Source organism: Bufo gargarizans, chromosome 9 (assembly GCF_014858855.1).
Source record: "Bufo gargarizans isolate SCDJY-AF-19 chromosome 9, ASM1485885v1, whole genome shotgun sequence".
In the NCBI taxonomy this organism is placed as follows: domain Eukaryota; kingdom Metazoa; phylum Chordata; class Amphibia; order Anura; family Bufonidae; genus Bufo; species Bufo gargarizans.
The window spans coordinates 187447580-187469249 of NC_058088.1; the positions used below are offsets into that span (position 1 = coordinate 187447580).

General features: G+C 53.6%; 1 protein-coding gene across 3 annotated transcripts in view; it reads left to right on the forward strand.

The window, feature by feature from the left end:
- Positions 1–11480: 11480 nt before the first annotated feature.
- SYN1 (synapsin I) overlaps positions 11481–21670 on the forward strand; it is a 60932-nt gene continuing 50742 nt past the window's right edge. For all 3 annotated transcript variants that reach the window (XM_044305814.1, XM_044305815.1, XM_044305813.1), the window contains exon 1: positions 11481–12131. In XM_044305814.1, coding sequence (XP_044161749.1) covers positions 11824–12131 — 308 coding nt within the window. In that variant the 5' untranslated portion in view covers positions 11481–11823. The remainder of the gene's footprint in view (positions 12132–21670) is intronic.

Sequence of the window (21670 nt, forward strand, 5' to 3'; positions counted from 1 at the left end):
ACAAGACATAGGCATACATGTCTGTTACCAGATGGTTGGGGGCCGCACAGACTGGTATCAAGGGCCGCATGTGGCCCCGGGGCCGCAGGTTGTGCACCCCTGATCTATAGTTATCAGGCGGTATGATGTGTAGTTATCAGGCGGTATGATGTATAGTTATCAGGCGGTATCATGTGTAGTTATCAGGCGGTATGATGTGTAGTTATCAGGCGGTATGATGTGTAGTTATCAGGCGTTATGATCTGTAGTTATCAGGCGGTTTTATGTGTAGTTATCAGGCGGTATTATGTGTAGTTATCAGGCGGTATTATGTGTAGTTATCAGGCGGTATGATGTGTAGTTATCAGGCGGTATGATGTGTAGTTATCAGGCGGTATGATGTGTAGTCATCAGGCGGTATGATCTATAGTTATCAGGCGGTATGATCTGTAGTTATCAGGCGGTTTTATGTGTAGTAATCAGGCGGTATGATGTGTACTTATTAGGCGGTATGATGTGTAGTTATCAGGCGGTATGATGTGTAGTTATCAGGCGGTATGATGTGTAGTTATCAGGCGGTATGATGTGTAGTCATCAGGCGGTATGATCTGTAGTAATAGCACTGACGGCTCGGTCCCTGTACGCTCCTCGTATTCCGATGTCTTCTTTATCCCCGTATGTCTGGATGCAAATATTTGTCGGAGAAGCTCCACAGGAATCTCCTTCCAGATATCTCCAGCAGATTGCCGCTGTCACCAGACACCTGTCCCTCCATCTGTAGCAGGGTTTTTGTTTGTCCGTCTCGCCCAGTTTTTCGGTTGATGTCCTCATCAGACGTGGATTGTCTGTCTGTCTGTCCACACGGAGGTCGCGGGGAGGAGGTCGTCTTCTCTCCAGATTACGTCTTCTTCATATAGACGAGCCGCTCCTCAAAAGCTTTTATGGCTGCCAACTCCCCTGCAACATTATGTGGAGCATTCCAAGATCAGACAAAGTCCAATGCAGACAGAACCAATCTTGGGCTTGGTAGGGGGGGCTAGTTGTGGAAGCCCCACGACCATACTTTTGCAGCAGGACAACCCCCATTGACAGGTCCACATCCACTTATCTTGGTGTGAAGATGGTGGAGACCTGAGGCCTGAAGCATACTGTCCAAGTCTTCTGGAAAGTCCGAGATTCCCAGAAAGCGGGGAAATATCTGAAAGATCAGGCAGATCTTGGCCTACCCTATCTCCAATTCTCCAGTCCACCTAACTACCAGGCCGGCGCCACCTTCAGGATGCTGTCTGCATAGGCCTTCAGGAATGAGAAGAACCCGTGGAAAGTGTCCTTATGTCTGGTCTGGGGTCTGCAGAAATGTATGGTCTGCGGTCTTAATTAAAGGGGCGGTCCCACCTATCGCCGATCCACAGAATCTGGTCAATTGGGGTCCCTGCAGTGAATGGAACGATGGTTGCGCTTGCGCAGTGCTGCCCTATTCGTCTCAGTGGGCCGTCCCATAGAGCTGGGTGAACATTAGACCTTCCATGGATCCCACCGACAACGACTCATCAGTGATCAGCCCCCCGCCCACATCAACAAGCTTTATTGATGCAAGTGGTGTCACAGAGGACATAGGGGAAGGGCTGCTCTTCATGGCTGACGTCTCTACCTCCAGCAACACAGAGCGTCCCCCTAAGGAGGCTTATATATAGCTGTCTCCTACGAAGGTGTGTGTCTCATCTGCTGTCTCTCCCGAGAGTGGGGGAGGGGGGTGCTGCTATCTCAGGGGTTATAGAATCCACCTATATCGTGTGCAGTATATAACACGTCAAGGTTCCTGCCCATGCATTTAATTTTAAAGGGGAACTCCACCCTAAAACCATGGATGGAAATTAATTAGCAAGTGGTCATTAAGTGGGGCTGAGGTCTGACAACTCTGTTCCCTGAGAGTTCTAGGTGTCAAGAGGAGAGTTTCCAGCAGAACCTTTACAGGACACACCTGAAACGTTAACATTCAGGGCGGACTCCCAATGTGATATCACTGGGGTCCAGGACGCTGAGACATGGTCAGTGCGCCAGAGACATGGTCAGTGCGCCAGAGACATGGTCAGTGCGCCAGAGACATGGTCAGTGCGCCAGAGACATGGTCAGTGCGCCAGAGACATGGTCAGTGCGCCAGAGACATGGTCAGTGCGCCAGAGACATGGTCAGTGCGCCAGAGACATGGTCAGTGCGCCAGAGGCATGGTCAGTGCGCCAGAGGCATGGTCAGTGCGCCAGAGGCATGGTCAGTGCGCCAGAGACATGGTCAGTGCGCCAGAGGCATGGTCAGTGCGCCAGAGGCATGGTCAGTGCGCCAGAGACATGGTCAGTGCGCCAGAGACATGGTCAGTGCGCCAGAGACATGGTCAGTGCGCCAGAGGCATGGTCAGTGCGCCAGAGGCATGGTCAGTGCCCCAGAGACATGGTCAGTGCGCCAGAGACATGGTCAGTGCGCCAGAGACATGGTCAGTGCGCCAGAGACATGGTCAGTGCGCCAGAGACATGGTCAGTGCGCCAGAGACATGGTCAGTGCGCCAGAGACATGGTCAGTGCGCCAGAGGCATGGTCAGTGCGCCAGAGGCATGGTCAGTGCGCCAGAGGCATGGTCAGTGCGCCAGAGGCATGGTCAGTGCGCCAGAGGCATGGTCAGTGCGCCAGAGGCAAGGTCAGTGCGCCAGAGGCATGGTCTGTGCGCCAGAGACATGGTCAGTGCGCCAGAGACATGGTCAGTGCGCCAGAGGCATGGTCAGTGCGCCAGAGGCATGGACAGTGCGCCAGAGACATGGTCAGTGCGCCAGAGACATGGTCAGTGCGCCAGAGACATGGTCAGTGCGCCAGAGGCATGGACAGTGCGCCAGAGGCATGGTCGGTGCGCCAGAGGCATGGTCGGTGCGCCAGAGGCATGGACGGTGCGCCAGAGGCATGGACGGTGCGCCAGAGGCATGGTCGGTGCGCCAGAGGCATGGTCGGTGCGCCAGAGACATGGACGGTGCGCCAGAGACATGGTCGGTGCGCCAGAGGCATGGTCGGTGCGCCAGAGGCATGGTCGGTGCGCCAGAGACATGGTCGGTGCGCCAGAGACATGGTCGGTGCGCCAGAGACATGGTCGGTGCGCCAGAGACATGGACGGTGCGCCAGAGACATGGTCGGTGCGCCAGAGACATGGTCGGTGCACCAGAGACATGGACAGTGCACCAGAGACATGGACAGTGCACCAGAGACATGGACAGTGCACCAGAGACATGGACAGTGCATCAGATGCATGGTCAGTGCACCAGAGACATGGTGGTCTTCTGCAGCTTACCTCTGTATACCCCCAGACCCCCTCTCTCTGTATACCCCCAGACCCCCTCTCTCTGCAGTCTCTTCTCTCTACATACCCACAGTCTCTCTTTCTGTGCAGTCTCTCCTCTCTCTGTGTGCACTCTCCTCTCTATGAGCAGTCTCTCCTCTCTGAATACCCCTAGTCCTTCTCTATCGGCAGTCTCTTCTCTCTGTATACCCCATCTCTCTCTGTAGTCTCTCTTTCTCTGCAGTCTCTCTTCTCTGTATACCCCCAGTCCCTCTCTGCAGCTCTCTTCTCTGTATACCCCCAGTCCCTCTTTCTGTGCACTCTCCTCTCTATGTGCAGTCTCTCCTCTCTGTATACCCCTGGTCTCTCTGCAGTCTCTTCTCTCTGTGCAATCTCTCCTCTCTGTATACCCCTGGTCTCTCTGCAGTCTCTCCTCTCGGTATACCCCTGGTCTCTCTGCAGTCTCTTCTCTCTCTGCAGTCTCTTCTCTCTGCAGTCTCTTCTCTCTGTGCAGTCTCTCTTCTATGTGCATACTTACCAACATTATAGGTCACGCGTCAACAACCTTCAGCAGTCCAGCTGCTATGACACTACAACTCCCAGCATGCACACTTGCCTGGCAGTTCCTGTAACTCCCACAGAAGTGAAAGGAGGATTCTGGGAGTTGTAGTTCAGACCAGTTGGTAAAGTCGGTAACGCTCATTCATTGGGTGAAACAAGGCCGACACCTAACCTCTGATGCCCCAAAACACTGACTCCTCATGAGGACAAGTGATCACTCTTCCCCATACAGTGGAGGGGATCTCCGCCTGTAAATGCAGTTTTATTCTCCACTGATGAGCAGAACCCTTCCTTCCCGCCTTCAGCCACCTGGTCTCATTGCCTTACTGGCCGCTGCAGCTCTCAGCTCCGTGGTGACTGCAGCCAACGTCTGGCGGCAGCAGTGACGTCTCACCCATGTATAACGTCACCGCTGAGGGGACGAGAGCTGCAGCGTCCAGAGGGCAGTGAAGGAGCCGAAACCCAGCGGCAGGGATCAGATAAGCCTGATTCCCTCTGCAGGTCTCGCCACCTAAGGAATGGCCCCCGGGGGTGAACAACCCCCTAAATTCCCCCCAATCCCCGGATTAGTAGTGAGAGGTTCGCAACATATTCTATGATTGTCCAGCAGGCGGCGCTGTGTTAACATGTCACTTGGTTGTAGAAGGTGTTGGCAATCAGATGTCATTTGTGCATTGGATCATTGGCCCCTTTCGAGCAGACACTTAGGGGGTCATTTATTAAGACCAGCGCTGGCAGTAGATCCGCTGAAGTTATGTAAAAGGGTGGCCTGTTCATGACTTCGGCGCATCCACCGCCGCTTCTAAATCTACGCCAGCTCCCTTTGCTGGCGTAGCTTTAGACCATTTTCTATGCAGGTGTAGAAAATGATCAATGACCGGGTCCTGCCGGCTCGTCCCCCTTTCCTGCCCACTTTTGTGGACCTGGAGTAAGCCGGCAAAAGACGCAATCTGCACCAGAAATATAGACGTTTTCTGTTAGTAAATCACCCCCCTTACCCCTTTTTCCAGGCAGTCTCTCCTCATCAGGGTCAAGATCCTCCGAATTTTTGGATCCTGCAAGAGAAAGGAAATGTTTTTGATGAGAAGACCAGAACATGCGGGTTAGCTCTACATGGCAGCGACACGCGTCGTACACCCGAAGATCGTCGCAGATTTCACCGAAAAAACAAAACTGGAAACAACTCATGGAAGTCGTGTGGATCCCCAGCTAGTGTGAAGAGCAGGCGGGGGGCCCTGTTGCAGATTTTGCACTGGGGCCCGGGAGCTTCACATTATGGCTCTGGTGGTCTAGGGCATAAAAGGGGTTGTGCCAAGTTTATGTTATCCCCTTATCCTGTGGACCGATCGCCTGGTGGTCTACAGCAGTGAGAGGAGTTACCTAAGCATCCCAAGTGATCTAGGGTAGTAAGGGGTTAATGTGAGCATCCCTAGTGGTCTAGGGCAGTAAGGGGTTAATGTGAGCATCCCTGGTCAGTAAATGCTTCAATGGCCTCCCATGTTCTTGGACAATGAGAGAAAAGGAAGGAAAACACTATGATCCTCATTATAAGGTCGCTTGCTCAAAACAAAGTGCTGTTTTCGCCTTTTTATAGTGGGTGGGCATTGTGACATCATCGGAGGCCATTCGACTCGGGTCCTCTGATTGGCTGCAGCAGTCACATGGTGTAACCACTTCGGCCAGCAGGCTGAAGTAGACATACAATGTAACTGCCGATGTCCGGCTTCTCAGCCTGCCTCTCATCTCCCTACTAATAGAGTCCATGGAGGGAGATGAGAGGCAGGCTGAGAAGCCGGACATTGGCAGTTACAAGCTTTATTGCTGGTGTAACTATAAAACCACATCTGCAGCCCATACGAATGTCGCTGTATCCATGAAGATTAGTGACCCATGCTTTGGTCATGTGTATGGCGCCCTCTGCAGGTTCATAACTGTCAGGATGCAGCAGGAGCCTCAGGTGACTCCTCTGAGAGCAGTGACCGGCCTCTGCAGTCGCTAGTTCTTTCTGGGAGTGAGAAACACTAATGACACTTCAGTGGGCTGCCTCATAACTACCCCTGTCCATAGGCTCTATTTATGGACATCATAGATGGTGGTCCGCACTTAAAACTCCCCCCCCACCATGAGCCAAAAAGTGGCGGACCTGGCCAATCCATCGAAAACTAAATGTCCGCCACCACATGGACTGGATTTTCTGCACCGTGCGGACGTGCCATACATGTCTCCGTGGGTAAAACTCTCTTACGTTTTATTGTGGCCCTTGGGATTGATTCAGTCTGAAAATGTGGCCCCTGGGCCAGAAAAAGTCGGGGGCGTCACTGGCAGAGGGCTTCTAAATTTACGGTGCAAATGGGATTTAATACTAAAAACACAGAAAGCAATAATTCCACTAATCCGGCATCAGCGGCACATGGTGTGCGGATCACCGGACTTTCCTCATTACTGGATGGAGGAGTCAATAACATTATATGAAATATATGATCTCCAGTGTACGTCCAGTCTCTGCTCTCTCTGTGCAGTCTCTCCTCTCTCTGTGCAGACCCTGCTCTCTCTCTCTGTGCAGTCTCTGTTCTCTCTGTGAAGTCTCTCCTCTCTCTGTGCAGTCTCTCCTCTCTGTGTGCAGTCTCTGCTCTCTGTGTGCAGTCTCTGCTCTCTCTGTGCAGTCTCTCCTCTCTCTGTGCAGTCTTTACTCTTTCTGTGCAGTCTTTACTCTCTCTGTGCAGTCTCTGCTCTCTCTGTGCAGTCTTTATTCTTTATGTGCAGTCTCGTCTCTCTCTGTGCAGTCTCGTCTCTCTCTGTGCAGTCTCGTCTCTCTCTTTGCAGTCTCGTCTATGTGCAGTCTTTACTCTCTCTGTGCAGTCTCTCCTCTCTCTGTGCAGTCTCTGCTCTCTCTGTGCAGTCTTTACACTCTCTCTGTGCAGTCTCTCCTCTCTCTGTGCAGTCTTTATTCTTTATGTGCAGTCTCGTCTCTCTCTGTGCAGTCTCGTCTCTCTCTGTGCAGTCTTTACTCTCTCTGTGCAGTCTCTCCTCTCTCTGTGCAGTCTTTACTCTCTCTGTGCAGTCTCTCCTCTCTCTGTATAGTCTCTCCTCTCTCTGTGCAGTCTTTATTCTTTCTGTGTAGTCTCTGCTCTCTCTGTGCAGTCTCTCCTCTCTCTGTGCAGTCTCTCCTCTCTCTGTGCAGTCTCTCCTCTCTCTGTGCAGTCTCTGCTCTCTCTGTGCAGTCTCTGCTCTCTCTGTGCAGTCTCTGCTCTCTCTGTGCAGTCTCTCCTCTCTCTGTGCAGTCTCTCCTCTCTCTGTGCAGTCTTTACTCTTTCTGTGCAGTCTTTACTCTCTCAGTGCAGTCTCTGCTCCCTCTGTGCAGTCTTTACTCTCTCTGTGCAGTCTTTACTCTTTCTGTGCAGTCTTTACTCTCTCAGTGCAGTCTCTGCTCCCTCTGTGCAGTCTTTATTCTTTATGTGCAGTCTCGTCTCTCTCTTTGCAGTCTCGTCTCTCTATGTGCAGTCTTTACTCTCTCTGTGCAGTCTCTCCTCTCTCTGTGCAGTCTCTCCTCTCTCTGTGCACTCTTTACTCTCTCTGTGCAGTCTTTACACTCTCTGTGCAGTCTCTCCTCTCTCTGTTCAGTCTTTATTCTTTATGTGCAGTCTCGTCTCTCTCTGTGCAGTCTCGTCTCTCTCTGTGCAGTCTCGTCTCTCTCTGTGCAGTCTCTGCTCTCTCTGTGCAGTCTCTGCTCTCTCTGTGCAGTCTCTGCTCTCTCTGTGCAGTCTCTCCTCTCTCTGTGCAGTCTTTATTCTTTATGTGCAGTCTCGTCTCTCTCTGTGCAGTCTCGTCTCTCTCTGTGCAGTCTCGTCTCTCTGTGCAGTCTTTACTCTCTCTGTGCAGTCTCTCCTCTCTCTGTGTAGTCTTTACTCTCTCTGTGCAGTCTCGTCTCTCTCTGTGCAGTCTCTCCTCTCTCTGTGTAGTCTTTACTCTCTCTGTGCAGTCTTTATTCTATCTGTGCAGTCTCGTCTCTCTCTGTGCAGTCTCGTCTCTCTCTGTGCAGTTTCGTCTCTCTCTGTGCAGTTTCGTCTCTCTCTGTGCAGTCTCGCCTCTCTCTGTGCAGTCTCGCCTCTCTCTGTGCAGTCTCGCCTCTCTCTGTGCAGTCTCTGCTCTCTCTGTGCAGTCTCTTCTTTCTCTGTGTAGTCTCTGCTCTCTCTGTAGTCTCTCCTCACTCTGTGCAGTCTTTACTCTCTCTGTGCAGTCTTTATTCTTTCTGTGCAGTTGTTTCTCTATCGGTGCAGTCTCTTCTCTCAAGGTGCAGTCTCTGCTCTCTCTGTGCAGTCTTTATTCTTTCTGTGCAGTCTCGTCTCTCTCTGTGCAGTCTCTTCTTTCTCTGTGTAGTCTCTGCTCTCTCTGTACAGTCTCTCCTCACTCTGTGCAGTCTCTGCTCTCTCTGTGCAGTCTCGTCTCTCTCTGTGCAGTCTCTTCTTTCTCTGTGTAGTCTCTGCTCTCTCTGTACAGTCTCTCCTCACTCTGTGCAGTCTTTACTCTCTTTGTGCAGTCTCTCCTCTCTTTGTGCAGTCTTTATTCTTTTGTGTCTCTATCGGTGCAGTCTCTTCTCTCTAGGTGCAGTCTCTGCTCTCTCTGTGCAGTCTCTCCTCTCTGTGTGCAGTCTCTCCTCTCTGTACAGTCTCTCCTCTCTGTGTGCAGTCTCTGCTCTCTCTATCCAGTCTCTCCTCTCTCTGTACAGTCTCTCCTCTCTCTGTGCAGTCTCTCCTCACTCTGTGCAGTCTTTACTCTCTCTGTACAGTCTCTGCTCTCTTTGTAAGTCTCTCCTCACTCTGTGCCGTCTCTTCTCTCTCTGTCCAGTCTTAACTCTCTCTGTGCATTCTTTACTCTCTCTGTGCAGTCTCTCCTATATCTGTGCAGTCTCTCCTATATCTGTGCAGTCTCTCCTCACTCTGTGCAGTCTCTCCTCACTCTGTGCAGTCTCTCCTCTCTCTGTGCAGTCTCTCCTCTCTCTGTGCAGTCTCTCCTCTCTCTGTGCAGTCTCTGCTCTCTCTGTGAAGTCTCTGCTCTCTCTGTGCAGTCTTTATTCTTTCTGTGCAGTCTCTCCTCTCTCTGTGCAGTCTCTCCTCTCTCTGTGCAGTCTCTCCTCTCTCTGTGCAGTCTCTCCTCTCTCTGTGCAGTCTCTCCTCTCTCTGTGCAGTCTCTGCTCTCTCTGTGAAGTCTCTGCTCTCTCTGTGCAGTCTTTATTCTTTCTGTGCAGTCTCTGCTCTCTCTGTGAAGTCTCTGCTCTCTCTGTGCAGTCTCTGCTCTCTCTGTGCAGTCTCTGCTCTCTCTGTGCAGTCTCTGCTCTCTCTGTGCAGTCTCTGCTCTCTCTGTGCAGTCTCTCCTCACTCTGCAGTCTCTCCTCACTCTGCGCAGTCTCTCCTCACTCTGCGGAGTCTCTCCTCTCTCTGTGCAGTCTCTCCTCTCTCTGTGCAGTCTCTCCTCTCTCTGTGCAGTCTCTCCTCTCTCTGTGCAGTCTCTCCTCTCTCTGTGCAGTCTCTCCTCTCTCTGTGCAGTCTCTCCTCTCTCTGTGCAGTCTCTCCTCTCTCTGTGCAGTCTCTCCTCTCTCTGTGCAGTCTCTCCTCTCTCTGTGCAGTCTCTCCTCTCTCTGTGCAGTCTCTCCTCTCTCTGTACAGTCTCTCCTCTCTCTGTGCAGTCTTTACACTCTCTGTACAGTCTCTCCTCTCTCTGTCCAGTCTTTACTCTCTCTGTGCAGTCTCTCCTCTCTCTGTGCAGTCTCTCCTCTCTCTGTGCAGTCTCTGCTCTCTCTGTACAGTCTCTCCTCTCTCTGTGCAGTCTTTACACTCTCTGTACAGTCTCTCCTCTCTCTGTCCAGTCTTTACACTCTCTGTGCAGTCTCTCCTCTCTCTGTGCAGTCTCTCCTCTCTCTGTGCAGTCTCTGCTCTCTCTGTACAGTCTCTCCTCTCTCTGTCCAGTCTTTACACTCTCTGTACAGTCTCTCCTCTCTCTGTCCAGTCTTTACACTCTCTGTGCAGTCTCTCCTCTCTCTGTGCAGTCTCTGCTGTCTCTGTACAGTCTCTCCTCTCTCTGTCCAGTCTTTACTTTCTCTGTGCAGTCTCTGCTCTCTCTGTACAGTCTCGCCTTACTCTGTGCAGTCTCTCCTCTCTGCAGTCTCTGCTCTATCTGTGCAGTCTCTCCTCACTCTGTGCAGTCTTTACCCTCTCTGTGCAGTCTCTGCTCTCTGTACAGTCTCTCCTCACTCTGTGCAGTCTTTACTCTCTCTGTGCAGTCTCTGCTCTCTGTACAGTCTCTGCTCTCTCTGTACAGTCTCTGCTCTCTCTGTGCAGTCTCTCCTCTCTCTGTGCAGTCTCTCCTCTCTCTGTGCAGTCTCTCCTCTCTCTGTGCAGTCTCTGCTCTCTGTACAGTCTCTTCTCTCTCTCTCTCTCTCTCTCTCTCTGTGCAGTCTCTCCTCTCTCTGTGCAGTCTCTCCTCTCTCTGTGCAGTCTCTCCTCTCTCTGTGCAGTCTCTCCTCTCTCTGTGCAGTCTCTCCTCTCTCTGTGCAGTCTCTCCTCTCTCTGTACAGTCTCTGCTCTCTCTGTGCAGTCTCTGCTCTCTGTACAGTCTCTTCTCTCTCTGTGCACTCTCTCCTCTCTCTCTCTCTGTGCAGTCTCCTCTCTCAGTGCGGTCTCTGCTCCCTCCCGGTGCCCGTTCTCCTCCCTCAGACCCGGTGCCCGCTCTCCTCCCTCCCGCTGCCCGCTCTCCTCCCTCCCGGTGCCCGCTCTCCTCCCTCAGACCCGGTTCCCGCTCTCCTCCCTCAGACCCGGTTCCCGCTCTCCTCCCTCAGACCCGGTGCCCGCTCGCTCTCCTCAGACCCGGTGCCCGCTCGCTCTCCTCAGACCCGGTGCCCGCTCGCTCTCCTCAGACCCGGTGCCCGCTCGCTCTCCTCAGACCCGGTGCCCGCTCTCCTCCCTCAGACCCGGTGCCCGCTCTCCTCTCCCCGGTGCCCGCTCTCCTCTCCCCGGTGCCCGCACTCCTCCCTCCCGGTGCCCGCTCTCCTCTCCCCGGTGCCCGCTCTCCTCTCCCCGGTTCCCGCTCTCCTCTCCCCGGTGCCCGCTCTCCTCCCTCAGACCCGGTGCCCGCTCTCCTCTCCCCGGTTCCCGCTCTCCTCTCCCCGGTGCCCGCTCTCCTCCCTCAGACCCGGGGCCCGCTCTCCTCTCCCCGGTTCCCGCTCTCCTCTCCCCGGTGCCCGCTCTCCTCCCTCAGACCCGGTGCCCGCTCTCCTCTCCCCGGTGCCCGCTCTCCTCTCCCTGGTGCCCGCTCTCCTCCCTCAGACCCGGTGCCCGCTCTCCTCCCTCAGACCCGGTGCCCGCTCTCCTCCCTCAGACCCGGTGCCCGCTCTCCTTCCTCAGACCCGGTGCCCGCTCTCCCGGTGCCGCTCCGTCAGGCTCTCCCTTTTCTCCATCACTGCTGCTTTGCTCCTCTCCTTTGGGTACCGGACTGCACCATTTCCCGCAGTACAGAGGGAGGGATGCAGGTGATTCACGATCACCGCCCCGCAGCCCTTTTTTCCGCTTGGTACATTCTCGCTCTGCGTCTTTCATTGCAGGGAAGGACTATTCCATGGTCGCACACAGGGGAGTCCGATGGACAGACCAAGTGGCGGGGGGCAGGGAAGAAGATGCTCATCACGCTTGGTCGCCGAGGAGACAGATAGAAGAGCAGCGAGCGGAGCGGCCGGAGCAGCTGGCGGTTCCCGGTCTCACGGCTCCGTCCCTAGCTGCCTCTGTCAGCAGCCCTCTGGGTAGCGGGTCTGTCAGCGACGTTACCGTCTACCGGACCGGTCACTGTCTATAGCAGGAGCGGGTCTGTGACAGGAGCAGCCCAGGCCGTGACACCGGCTCCCTACCGAGCGCTCCCCGGTGACAGACCGGCCGTCTCTAGCGGAGAGTCCCCGACAAGCAGCAGCCCCGGCCGGGACACATGATGAATTACCTGCGGCGGCGCCTGTCGGACAGTAACTTCATGGCCAACCTGCCCAACGGCTACATGAGCGACCTGCAGCGGCCGGAGCCCCCCGCCCCGCCGCCCGCCGTCTCCCCGGTGCCGCCCGCCGTGTCTCCGGAGCCCAGCGCCGGGGGCGGCGGCTTCTTCTCATCCCTCTCCAATGCGGTGAAGCAGACGACGGCCGCCCTCAGCGAGCAGGTGTCCACGGCGGCCGGGGGGGTGTCCGGGGCGGCGGCCAGAGGGGCCAAGGTGCTGCTGGTGGTGGACGAGCCGCACTCCGACTGGTGAGGAGGATGGGGGTGGTGGGAGAGGCAGGGGATGATGAGGGTGGTGGGAGAGGGCAGGGGATGATGAGGGTGGTGGGAGAGGGCAGGGGGTGATGAGGGTGATGGGAGAGGGCAGGGGATGATGAGGGTGATGGGAGAGGGCAGGGGATGATGAGGGTGATGGGAGAGGGCAGGGGATGATGAGGGTGATGGGAGAACATCCTGCAAGATAGGAGAGGACAGAGGATGATGAGGGTGATGGGAGAGCGCAGGGGATGATGAGGGTGATGGGAGAGGGCAGGGGATGATGTGGGTGATGGGAGAACATCCTGTAAGATAGGAGAGGACAGAGGATGATGAGGGTGATGGGAGAGGGCAGGGGATGATGAGGGTGATGGGAGAGGGCAGGGGATGATAAGGGTGATGGGAGAGGGCAGGGAATGATGTGGGTGATGGGAAAGGGCAGGGGATGATGTGGGTGATGGGAAAGGGCAGGGGATGATGAGGGTGATGGCAAAGGGCAGGGGATGATGAGGGTGATGGGAGAACATCCTGGAAGATAGGAGAGGACAGAGGATGATGAGGGTGATGGAAGAGGACAGGTGACAGGATATTAAGACGGTAATAGGCTTAGGAAGGACAGGATATAGGGGTGACTAGGGGAAGGACAGGATATAGGGGTGACTTGGGGAAGGACAGGGTATAGGGTGATTGGGAAGGCCAGGATAGGGTGACTTGGGAAGGACAGGATATAGGGGTGACTTGGGGAAGGACAGGATATAGGGTGACTTGGAAGGACAGGGTATAGGGGTGACTTGGGAAGGACAGGATATAGGGGTGACTTGGGGAAGGACAGGGTATAGGGCTGACTAGGGGAACGACAGAATATAGGGGTGACTTGGGGAAGGACAGGATATAGGGCTGACTAGGGGAACAACAGGGTATAGGGCTGACTAGGGGAACAACAGGGTATAGGGGTGACTAGGGGAACAACAGGGTATAGGGGTGACTAGGGGAACAACAGGGTATAGGGGTGACTAGGGGAACAACAGGGTATAGGGGTGACTAGGGGAACGACAGGGTATAGGGGTGACTAGGGGAACGACAGGGTATAGGGGTGACTAGGGGAACGACAGGGTATAGGGGTGACTTGGGGAAGGACAGGATATAGGGGTGACTTGGGGAAGGACAGGATATAGGGGTGACTAGGGGAACGACAGGATATAGGGCTGACTTGGGGAACGACAGGATATAGGGGTGACTTGGGGAACGACAGGATATAGGGCTGACTAGGGGAACGACAGGATATAGGGGTGACTTGGGGAAGGACAGGGTATAGGGCTGACTAGGGGAACGACAGGGTATAGGGGTGACTAGGGGAACGACAGGGTATAGGGGTGACTAGGGGAACGACAGGGTATAGGGGTGACTAGGGGAACGACAGGGTATAGGGGTGACTTGGGGAAGGACAGGATATAGGGGTGACTTGGGGAAGGACAGGGTATAGGGCTGACTAGGGGAATGACAGGGTATAGGGCTGACTTGGGGAAGGACAGGGTATAGGGCTGACTAGGGGAACGACAGGATATAGGGCTGACTAGGGGAACGACAGGATATAGGGCTGACTTGGGGAACGACAGGATATAGGGGTGACTTGGGGAAGGGACAGGATATAGGGGTGACTAGGGGAACGACAGGATATAGGGGTAACTAGGGGAACGACAGGATATAGGGGTGACTAGGGGAACGACAGGATATAGGGGTGACTAGGGGAACGACAGGATATAGGGGTGACTAGGGGAACGACAGGATATAGGGGTGACTAGGGGAACGACAGGATATAGGGGTGACTAGGGGAACGACAGGATATAGGGGTGACTAGGGGAACGACAGGATATAGGGGTGACTAGGGGAACGACAGGATATAGGGGTGACTAGGGGAACGACAGGATATAGGGGTGACTAGGGGAACGACAGGATATAGGGGTGACTAGGGGAACGACAGGATATAGGGGTGCCTAGGGGAACGACAGGATATTAGGGGTGACTAGGGGAACGACAGGATATAGGGGTGACTAGGGGAAGGACAGGATATAGGGGTGACTTGGGGAAGGACAGGATACAGGGGTGACTAGTGCAAGGACAGGATATAGGGTTCACTTGGGGAAGTACAGTATATAGGGGTGACTTGGGAAAGCACAGGATATAGGGGTGACTTGGGGAACAACAGGATATAGGGCTGACTTGGGGAACGACAGGGTATAGGGGTGACTAGGGGAACGACAGGGTATAGGGGTGACTAGGGGAAGGACAGGATATAGGGGTGACTTGGGGAAGGACAGGATATAGGGGTGACTTGGGGAAGGACAGGATCTAGGGGAAGGACAGGATATAGGGGTGACTTGGGGAAGGACAGGATATAAGGGAAGGACAGGATATAGGGGTGACTTGGGGAAGGACAGGATATAGGGGTGACTTGGGGGAAGGACAGGATATAGGGGTGACTTGGGGAAGGACAGGATATAGGGGTGATTTGGGAAAGGACAGGATATAGGGCTGACTAGGGGATCGACAGGATATAGGGGTGACTAGGGGAAGGACAGGATATAGGGGTGACTCAGGGAAGGACAGGATATAGGGGTGACTCGGGGAAGGACAGGGTATAGGGGTGACTCGGGGAAGGACAGGGTATAGGGCTGACTAGGGGAACGCCAGGATATAGGGATGACTTGGGGAAGGACAGGGTATAGGGCTGACTAGGGGAACAACAGGGTATAGGGGGTGACTAGGGGAACAACAGGGTATAGGGGTGACTAGGGGAACAACAGGGTATAGGGGTGACTTGGGGAAGGACAGGGTATAGGGCTGACTAGGGGAACGACAGGATATAGGGGTGACTTGGGGAACGACAGGATATAGGGGTGACTTGGGGAAGGACAGGATATAGGGCTGACTAGGGGAACGACAGGATATAGGGGTGACTTGGGGAAGGACAGGATATAGGGGTGACTAGGGGAAGGACAGGATATAGGGGTGACTAGGGGAAGGACAGGATATAGGGGTGACTAGGGGAAGGACAGGATATAGGGTGACTAGGGGAAGGACAGGATATAGGGGTGGACTAGGGGAAGGACAGGATATAGGGGTGACTAGGGGAAGGACAGGATATAGGGGTGACTAGGGGAAGGACAGGATATAGGGGTGACTAGGGGAAGGACAGGATATAGGGGTGACTAGGGGAAGGACAGGATATAGGGGTGACTTGGGGAAGGACAGGATATAGGGGTGACTTGGGGAAGGACAGGATATAGGGGTGACTAGGGGAAGGACAGGATATAGGGGTGACTTGGGGAAGGACAGGATATAGGGGTGACTTGGGAAAGGACAGGATATAGGGGTGACTTGGGGAACAACAGGATATAGGGCTGACTTGGGGAACGACAGGGTATAGGGGTGACTAGGGGAACGACAGGGTATAGGGGTGACTAGGGGAAGGACAGGATATAGGGGTGACTTGGGGAAGGACAGGATCTAGGGGAAGGACAGGATATAGGGGTGACTTGGGGAAGGACAGGATATAGGGGTGACTTGGGGAAGGACAGGATATAGGGGTGACTTGGGGAAGGACAGGATATAGGGGTGATTTGGGAAAGGACAGGATATAGGGCTGACTAGGGGATCGATAGGATATGGGGTGACTAGGGGAAGGACAGGATATAGGGGTGACTTGGGGAAGGACAGGATATAGGGGTGACTTGGGGGAAGGACAGGATCTAGGGGAAGGACAGGATATAGGGGTGACTTGGGGAAGGACAGGATATAAGGAAAGGACAGGATATAGGGGTGACTTGGGGAAGGACAGGATATAGGGGTGATTTGGGAAAGGACAGGATATAGGGCTGACTAGGGGATCGACAGGATATAGGGGTGACTAGGGGAAGGACAGGATATAGGGGTGACTCAGGGAAGGACAGGATATAGGGGTGACTCGGGGAAGGACAGGGTATAGGGCTGACTAGGGGAAGGACAGGGTATAGGGCTGACTAGGGGAAGGACAGGATATAGGGCTGACTTGGGGAAGGACAGGATATAGGGCTGACTAGGGGAACAACAGGGTATAGGGGTGACTAGGGGAACAACAGGGTATAGGGGTGACTAGGGGAACAACAGGGTATAGGGGTGACTAGGGGAACAACAGGGTATAGGGGTGACTTGGGGAAGGACAGGATATAGGGGTGACTTGGGGAAGGACAGGGTATAGGGCTGACTAGGGGAACGACAGGGTATAGGGGTGACTAGGGGAACGACAGGGTATAGGGGTGACTTGGGGAAGGACAGGGTATAGGGCTGACTAGGGGAACGACAGGATATAGGGCTGACTTGGGGAACGACAGGATATAGGGGTGACTTGGGGAAGGATATAGGGGTGACTAGGGGAAGGACAGGATATAGGGGTGACTAGGGGAAGGACAGGATATAGGGGTGACTAGGGGAAGGACAGGATATAGGGGTGATTTGGGAAAGGACAGGATATAGGGCTGACTAGGGGATCGATAGGATATGGGGTGACTAGGGGAAGGACAGGATATAGGGGTGACTTGGGGAAGGACAGGATATAGGGGTGACTTGGGGGAAGGACAGGATCTAGGGGAAGGACAGGATATAGGGGTGACTTGGGGAAGGACAGGATATAAGGAAAGGACAGGATATAGGGGTGACTTGGGGAAGGACAGGATATAGGGGTGATTTGGGAAAGGACAGGATATAGGGCTGACTAGGGGATCGACAGGATATAGGGGTGACTAGGGGAAGGACAGGATATAGGGGTGACTCAGGGAAGGACAGGATATAGGGGTGACTCAGGGAAGGACAGGATATAGGGGTGACTCGGGGAAGGACAGGGTATAGGGGTGACTCGGGGAAGGACAGGGTATAGGGCTGACTAGGGGAAGGACAGGATATAGGGATGACTTGGGGAAGGACAGGATATAGGGCTGACTAGGGGAACAACAGGGTATAGGGGTGACTAGGGGAACAACAGGGTATAGGGGTGACTAGGGGAACAACAGGGTATAGGGGTGACTAGGGGAACAACAGGGTATAGGGGTGACTTGGGGAAGGACAGGATATAGGGGTGACTTGGGGAAGGACAGGGTATAGGGCTGACTAGGGGAACGACAGGGTATAGGGGTGACTAGGGGAACGACAGGGTATAGGGGTGACTTGGGGAAGGACAGGGTATAGGGCTGACTAGGGGAACGACAGGATATAGGGCTGACTTGGGGAACGACAGGATATAGGGGTGACTTGGGGAAGGATATAGGGGTGACTAGGGGAAGGACAGGATATAGGGGTGACTAGGGGAAGGACAGGATATAGGGGTGACTAGGGGAAGGACAGGATATAGGGGTGACTAGGGGAAGGACAGGATATAGGGGTGACTTGGGGAAGGACAGGATATAGGGGTGACTTGGGGAAGGACAGGATATAGGGGTGACTAGGGGAAGGACAGGATATAGGGGTGACTTGGGGAAGGACAGGATATAGGGGTGACTTGGGAAAGGACAGGATATAGGGGTGACTTGGGGAACAACAGGATATAGGGCTGACTTGGGGAACGACAGGGTATAGGGGTGACTAGGGGAACGACAGGGTATAGGGGTGACTAGGGGAAGGACAGGATATAGGGGTGACTTGGGGAAGGACAGGATCTAGGGGAAGGACAGGATATAGGGGTGACTTGGGGAAGGACAGGATATAGGGGTGACTTGGGGAAGGACAGGATATAGGGGTGACTTGGGAAGGACAGGATATAGGGGTGACTTGGGGAAGGACAGGATATAGGGGTGATTTGGGAAAGGACAGGATATAGGGCTGACTAGGGGATCGATAGGATATGGGGTGACTAGGGGAAGGACAGGATATAGGGGTGACTTGGGGAAGGACAGGATATAGGGGTGACTTGGGGGAAGGACAGGATATAGGGGTGACTTGAGGAACGACAGGATATAGGGCTGACTAGGGGAACAACAGGGTATAGGGGTGACTTGGGGAAGGACAGGGTATAGGGCTGACTAGGGGAACGACAGGGTATGGGGTGACTTGGGGTAGGACAGGATATAGGGGTGACTAGGGGAACTACAGGATATAGGGCTGACTAGGGGAACAACAGGATATAGGGGTGACTTGGGGAAGGACAGGATATAGGGGTGACTTGGGGAAGGACAGGATATAGGGGAAGGACAGGGTATAGGGGTGACTAGGGGAAGGACAGGATGTAGGGGTGACTTGGGGAAGGACAGGATATAGGGGGTGACTTGGGGAAGGACAGGATATAGGGGAAGGACAGGGTATAGGGGTGACTAGGGGAACGACAGGATATAGGGCTGACTAGGGGAAGGACAGGATATAGGGGTGACTTGGGGAAGGACAGGATATAGGTGAAGGACAGGATATAGGGGTGACTTGGGGAAGGACAGGATATAGGGGAAGGACAGGGTATAGGGGTGACTTGGGGAAGGACAGGATATAGGGGAAGGACAGGGTATAGGGGTGACTTGGGAAAGGACAGGATATAGGGCTGACTAGGGGAACGACAGGATATAGGGGTGACTTGGGGAAGGACAGGATATAGGGGTGGTTTGGGGAAGAACAGGATATGGGGGTGACTTGGGGAAGGACAGGATATAGGGGTGACTTGGGGAAGGACAGGGTATAGGGGGTACTAGGGGAAGGACAGGGTATAGGGATGACTAGGGGAAGGACAGGATATAGTGGTGACTAGGGGAAGGACAGGATATAGGGGTGACTAGGGGGAAGGACAGGATATAGGGGTGACTTGGGGAAGGACAGGATATGGGGGTGACATGGGGAAGGACAGGGTATAGGGGTGACTAGGGGAAGGACAGGATATGGGGATGGTTTGGGGAAGGACAGGATATAGGGGTGACTAGGGGAAGGACAGGCTATAGGGGTGGTTTGGAGAAGGACAGGATATAGGGGTGACTTGGGGAAGGACAGGATATAGGGGTGACTTGGGGAAGGACAGGGTATAGGGGTGACTAGGGGAAGGACAGGATATAGGGGTGACTAGGGGAAGGACAGGATATAGGGGTGACTTGGGGAAGGACAGGATATAGGGGTGACTAGGGGAAGGACAGGATATAGGGGTGACTTGGGGAAGGACAGGATATAGGGGTGACTAGGGGAAGGACAGGATATAGGGGTGACTTGAGGAAGGACAGGATATAGGGGTGACTAGGGGGAAGGACAGGATATAGGGGTGATTAGGGGAAGGACAGGATATAGGGGTGACTTGAGGAAGGACAGGATATAGGGGTGGTTTGGGGAAGGACAGGATATAGGGGTGACTAGGGGGAAGGACAGGCTATAGGGGTGGTTTGGAGAAGGACAGGATATAGGGGTGACTTGGGGAAGGACAGGATATGTGGGTGACTTGGGGAAAGACAGGATATAGGGATGGTTTGGGGAAGGACAGGATATAGGGGTGACTTGGGGAAGGACAGGATATAGGGGTGACTTGGGGAAGAACAGGATATGGGGATGGTTTGGGGAAGGACAGGATATAGGGGTGACTTGGGGAAGGACAGGATATAGGGATGGTTTGGGGAAGGACAGGATATAGGGGTGACTTGGGGAAGGACAGGATATAGGGATGGTTTGGGGAAGGACAGGATATAGGGATGGTTTGGGGAAGGACAGGGTGTAGATAGGAGATGCTGGTGAGTTAAGAGGAAGTGACGGGAGGTTGATTTGTAGATGTTGGGGGGACATAGGCAGTAAATTAGGGTTCAGGGGTGATATGAAGTAGACTAGGAGATGAGGAGAGATGAGTAGGGGCCGGCAGGCTCTGAACAATAGTTAGAGTTATGGGGAGCTCACTAGCGCCCCTGCTGGTCCTACAATGTACATTTTCTGGGGAATTTTAATATGTGATTGAAGTTTACTCATTTTAGTCTAACAAGCATTATTTTCAATTAGTCTTTAGTAAAATGTTCAGCTGTTTTTCTGAGATACAAAGTTTAAAAATCAGTCTGCTTGCACAGTATCACTTCTCAGTCCCTTCAGCTGACGGCTCCTGTGAAGCCTTATCTCTGATCTCCTGACCTCATAAACACTCATTTAAGCCTTATTCCTATTACTTTAATGAATTTACCTGTAATAAGTCTAGCGCCCCCTTGGGCAGTTTACTGAACGTTGCTGCAGATATTTTCTCGGAGGGGTTGGTAGGGTCGGGGTGCACCGTGGACATGGTTATATGGTTGGGGCCCAGTCACACATTTCCTGGTTACGAGCTGTTTCCCTGATTTAACCAAATGTGCGGCCTTCTCTCTACTGAACCCCTTAAACGTACACGATTTACAATAACACTTGGAGTATTACTCCCATCGTCCGCGGCATGTGGTCAAGTTGCAGCCATAGGCATGATCTGGAGCTGTAAGCCTTGCAGCTAATAACCTTTGAGGCTGAGCAGATGGCCTCCTGTAATTTGGCCAACGATGTGCATGAACTAATTGCAGCAACCTGGTTCTCTTTCTGAGGTCCAGTGTCCGTCACAGGCCGCGGGTGGAGATACGTACCGTCCTGGTGGGGGGTATGTTAATGGCGTGTGACTAGAGAGGCCTTCAGCCTAGCCCTCAATGTCTTTGTCTACTACTTTGTGAGCATACCCTTACGTTGTTGGTGGCGGCTCTTCTTACTTTAGCCTACATCATTGAGGAGGTTGTCTGTGGAGGCAGCCACCCCCAGGGGGTTAGAGGATCACCATGGATCTTGGTCCTGTAGTCACCAGCGATGGAGAGCATAACCCATGGGGGAAGGGGGGGGAGAACGTACCCCTAAAGGTGCTCATACACGTTGGACCATCTAATGAGCTAATGTGTGGGAGATATTGAGGAAAAGGAGGATTGGACTGTTGGATTTCAACATGCCCAATCTTTCTGTTCGGGAAGAGCTTGCTGTCGGCCAAATGGCAGCTATCTCAGGTGATAGATTACTGTAAGGCCTCCTGCACACAAACTTTTTTTTCCCCGTTTGCGTTCCATTTTTTTCCGTTCCGTTCAAAGATAGAACATGTCCTTTTAGGGTCCATTCACAAGTCCGTAAGTGTTTTGCGGATCCACGGATCCTTGCAATGTGCGTTCTGCATTTTGCGGACCGCACATCGCTGGCACTTAATAGAAAATGACTAATTATGTCCGCAATTCCGTATCTGGGCAGTACATCGTGCCCCTAATAGAAATGAATGGGTCCGCAATTCCGTTCCGCGAAACGCGGAACAGAATTGCGGATGTGTGAATGGAGCCTTATTGTCCGCATAACGGACAAGGATAGTACTGTTCTATCAGGGGCTAGCTGTTCTGTTCCGCAAAAAACGGAATGCACACGGACGTCATCCGTATTTTTTTCGGCTCAATTTTTTGCGGACTGCAAAATACTGAAAAAGCCATACGGTCGTGTGCAAGAGGCCTAAGATGGACTCTGGTCACAGGTATCTAATGGCCACCTTAAGACGTATGATCGGCAGTACTCATTTC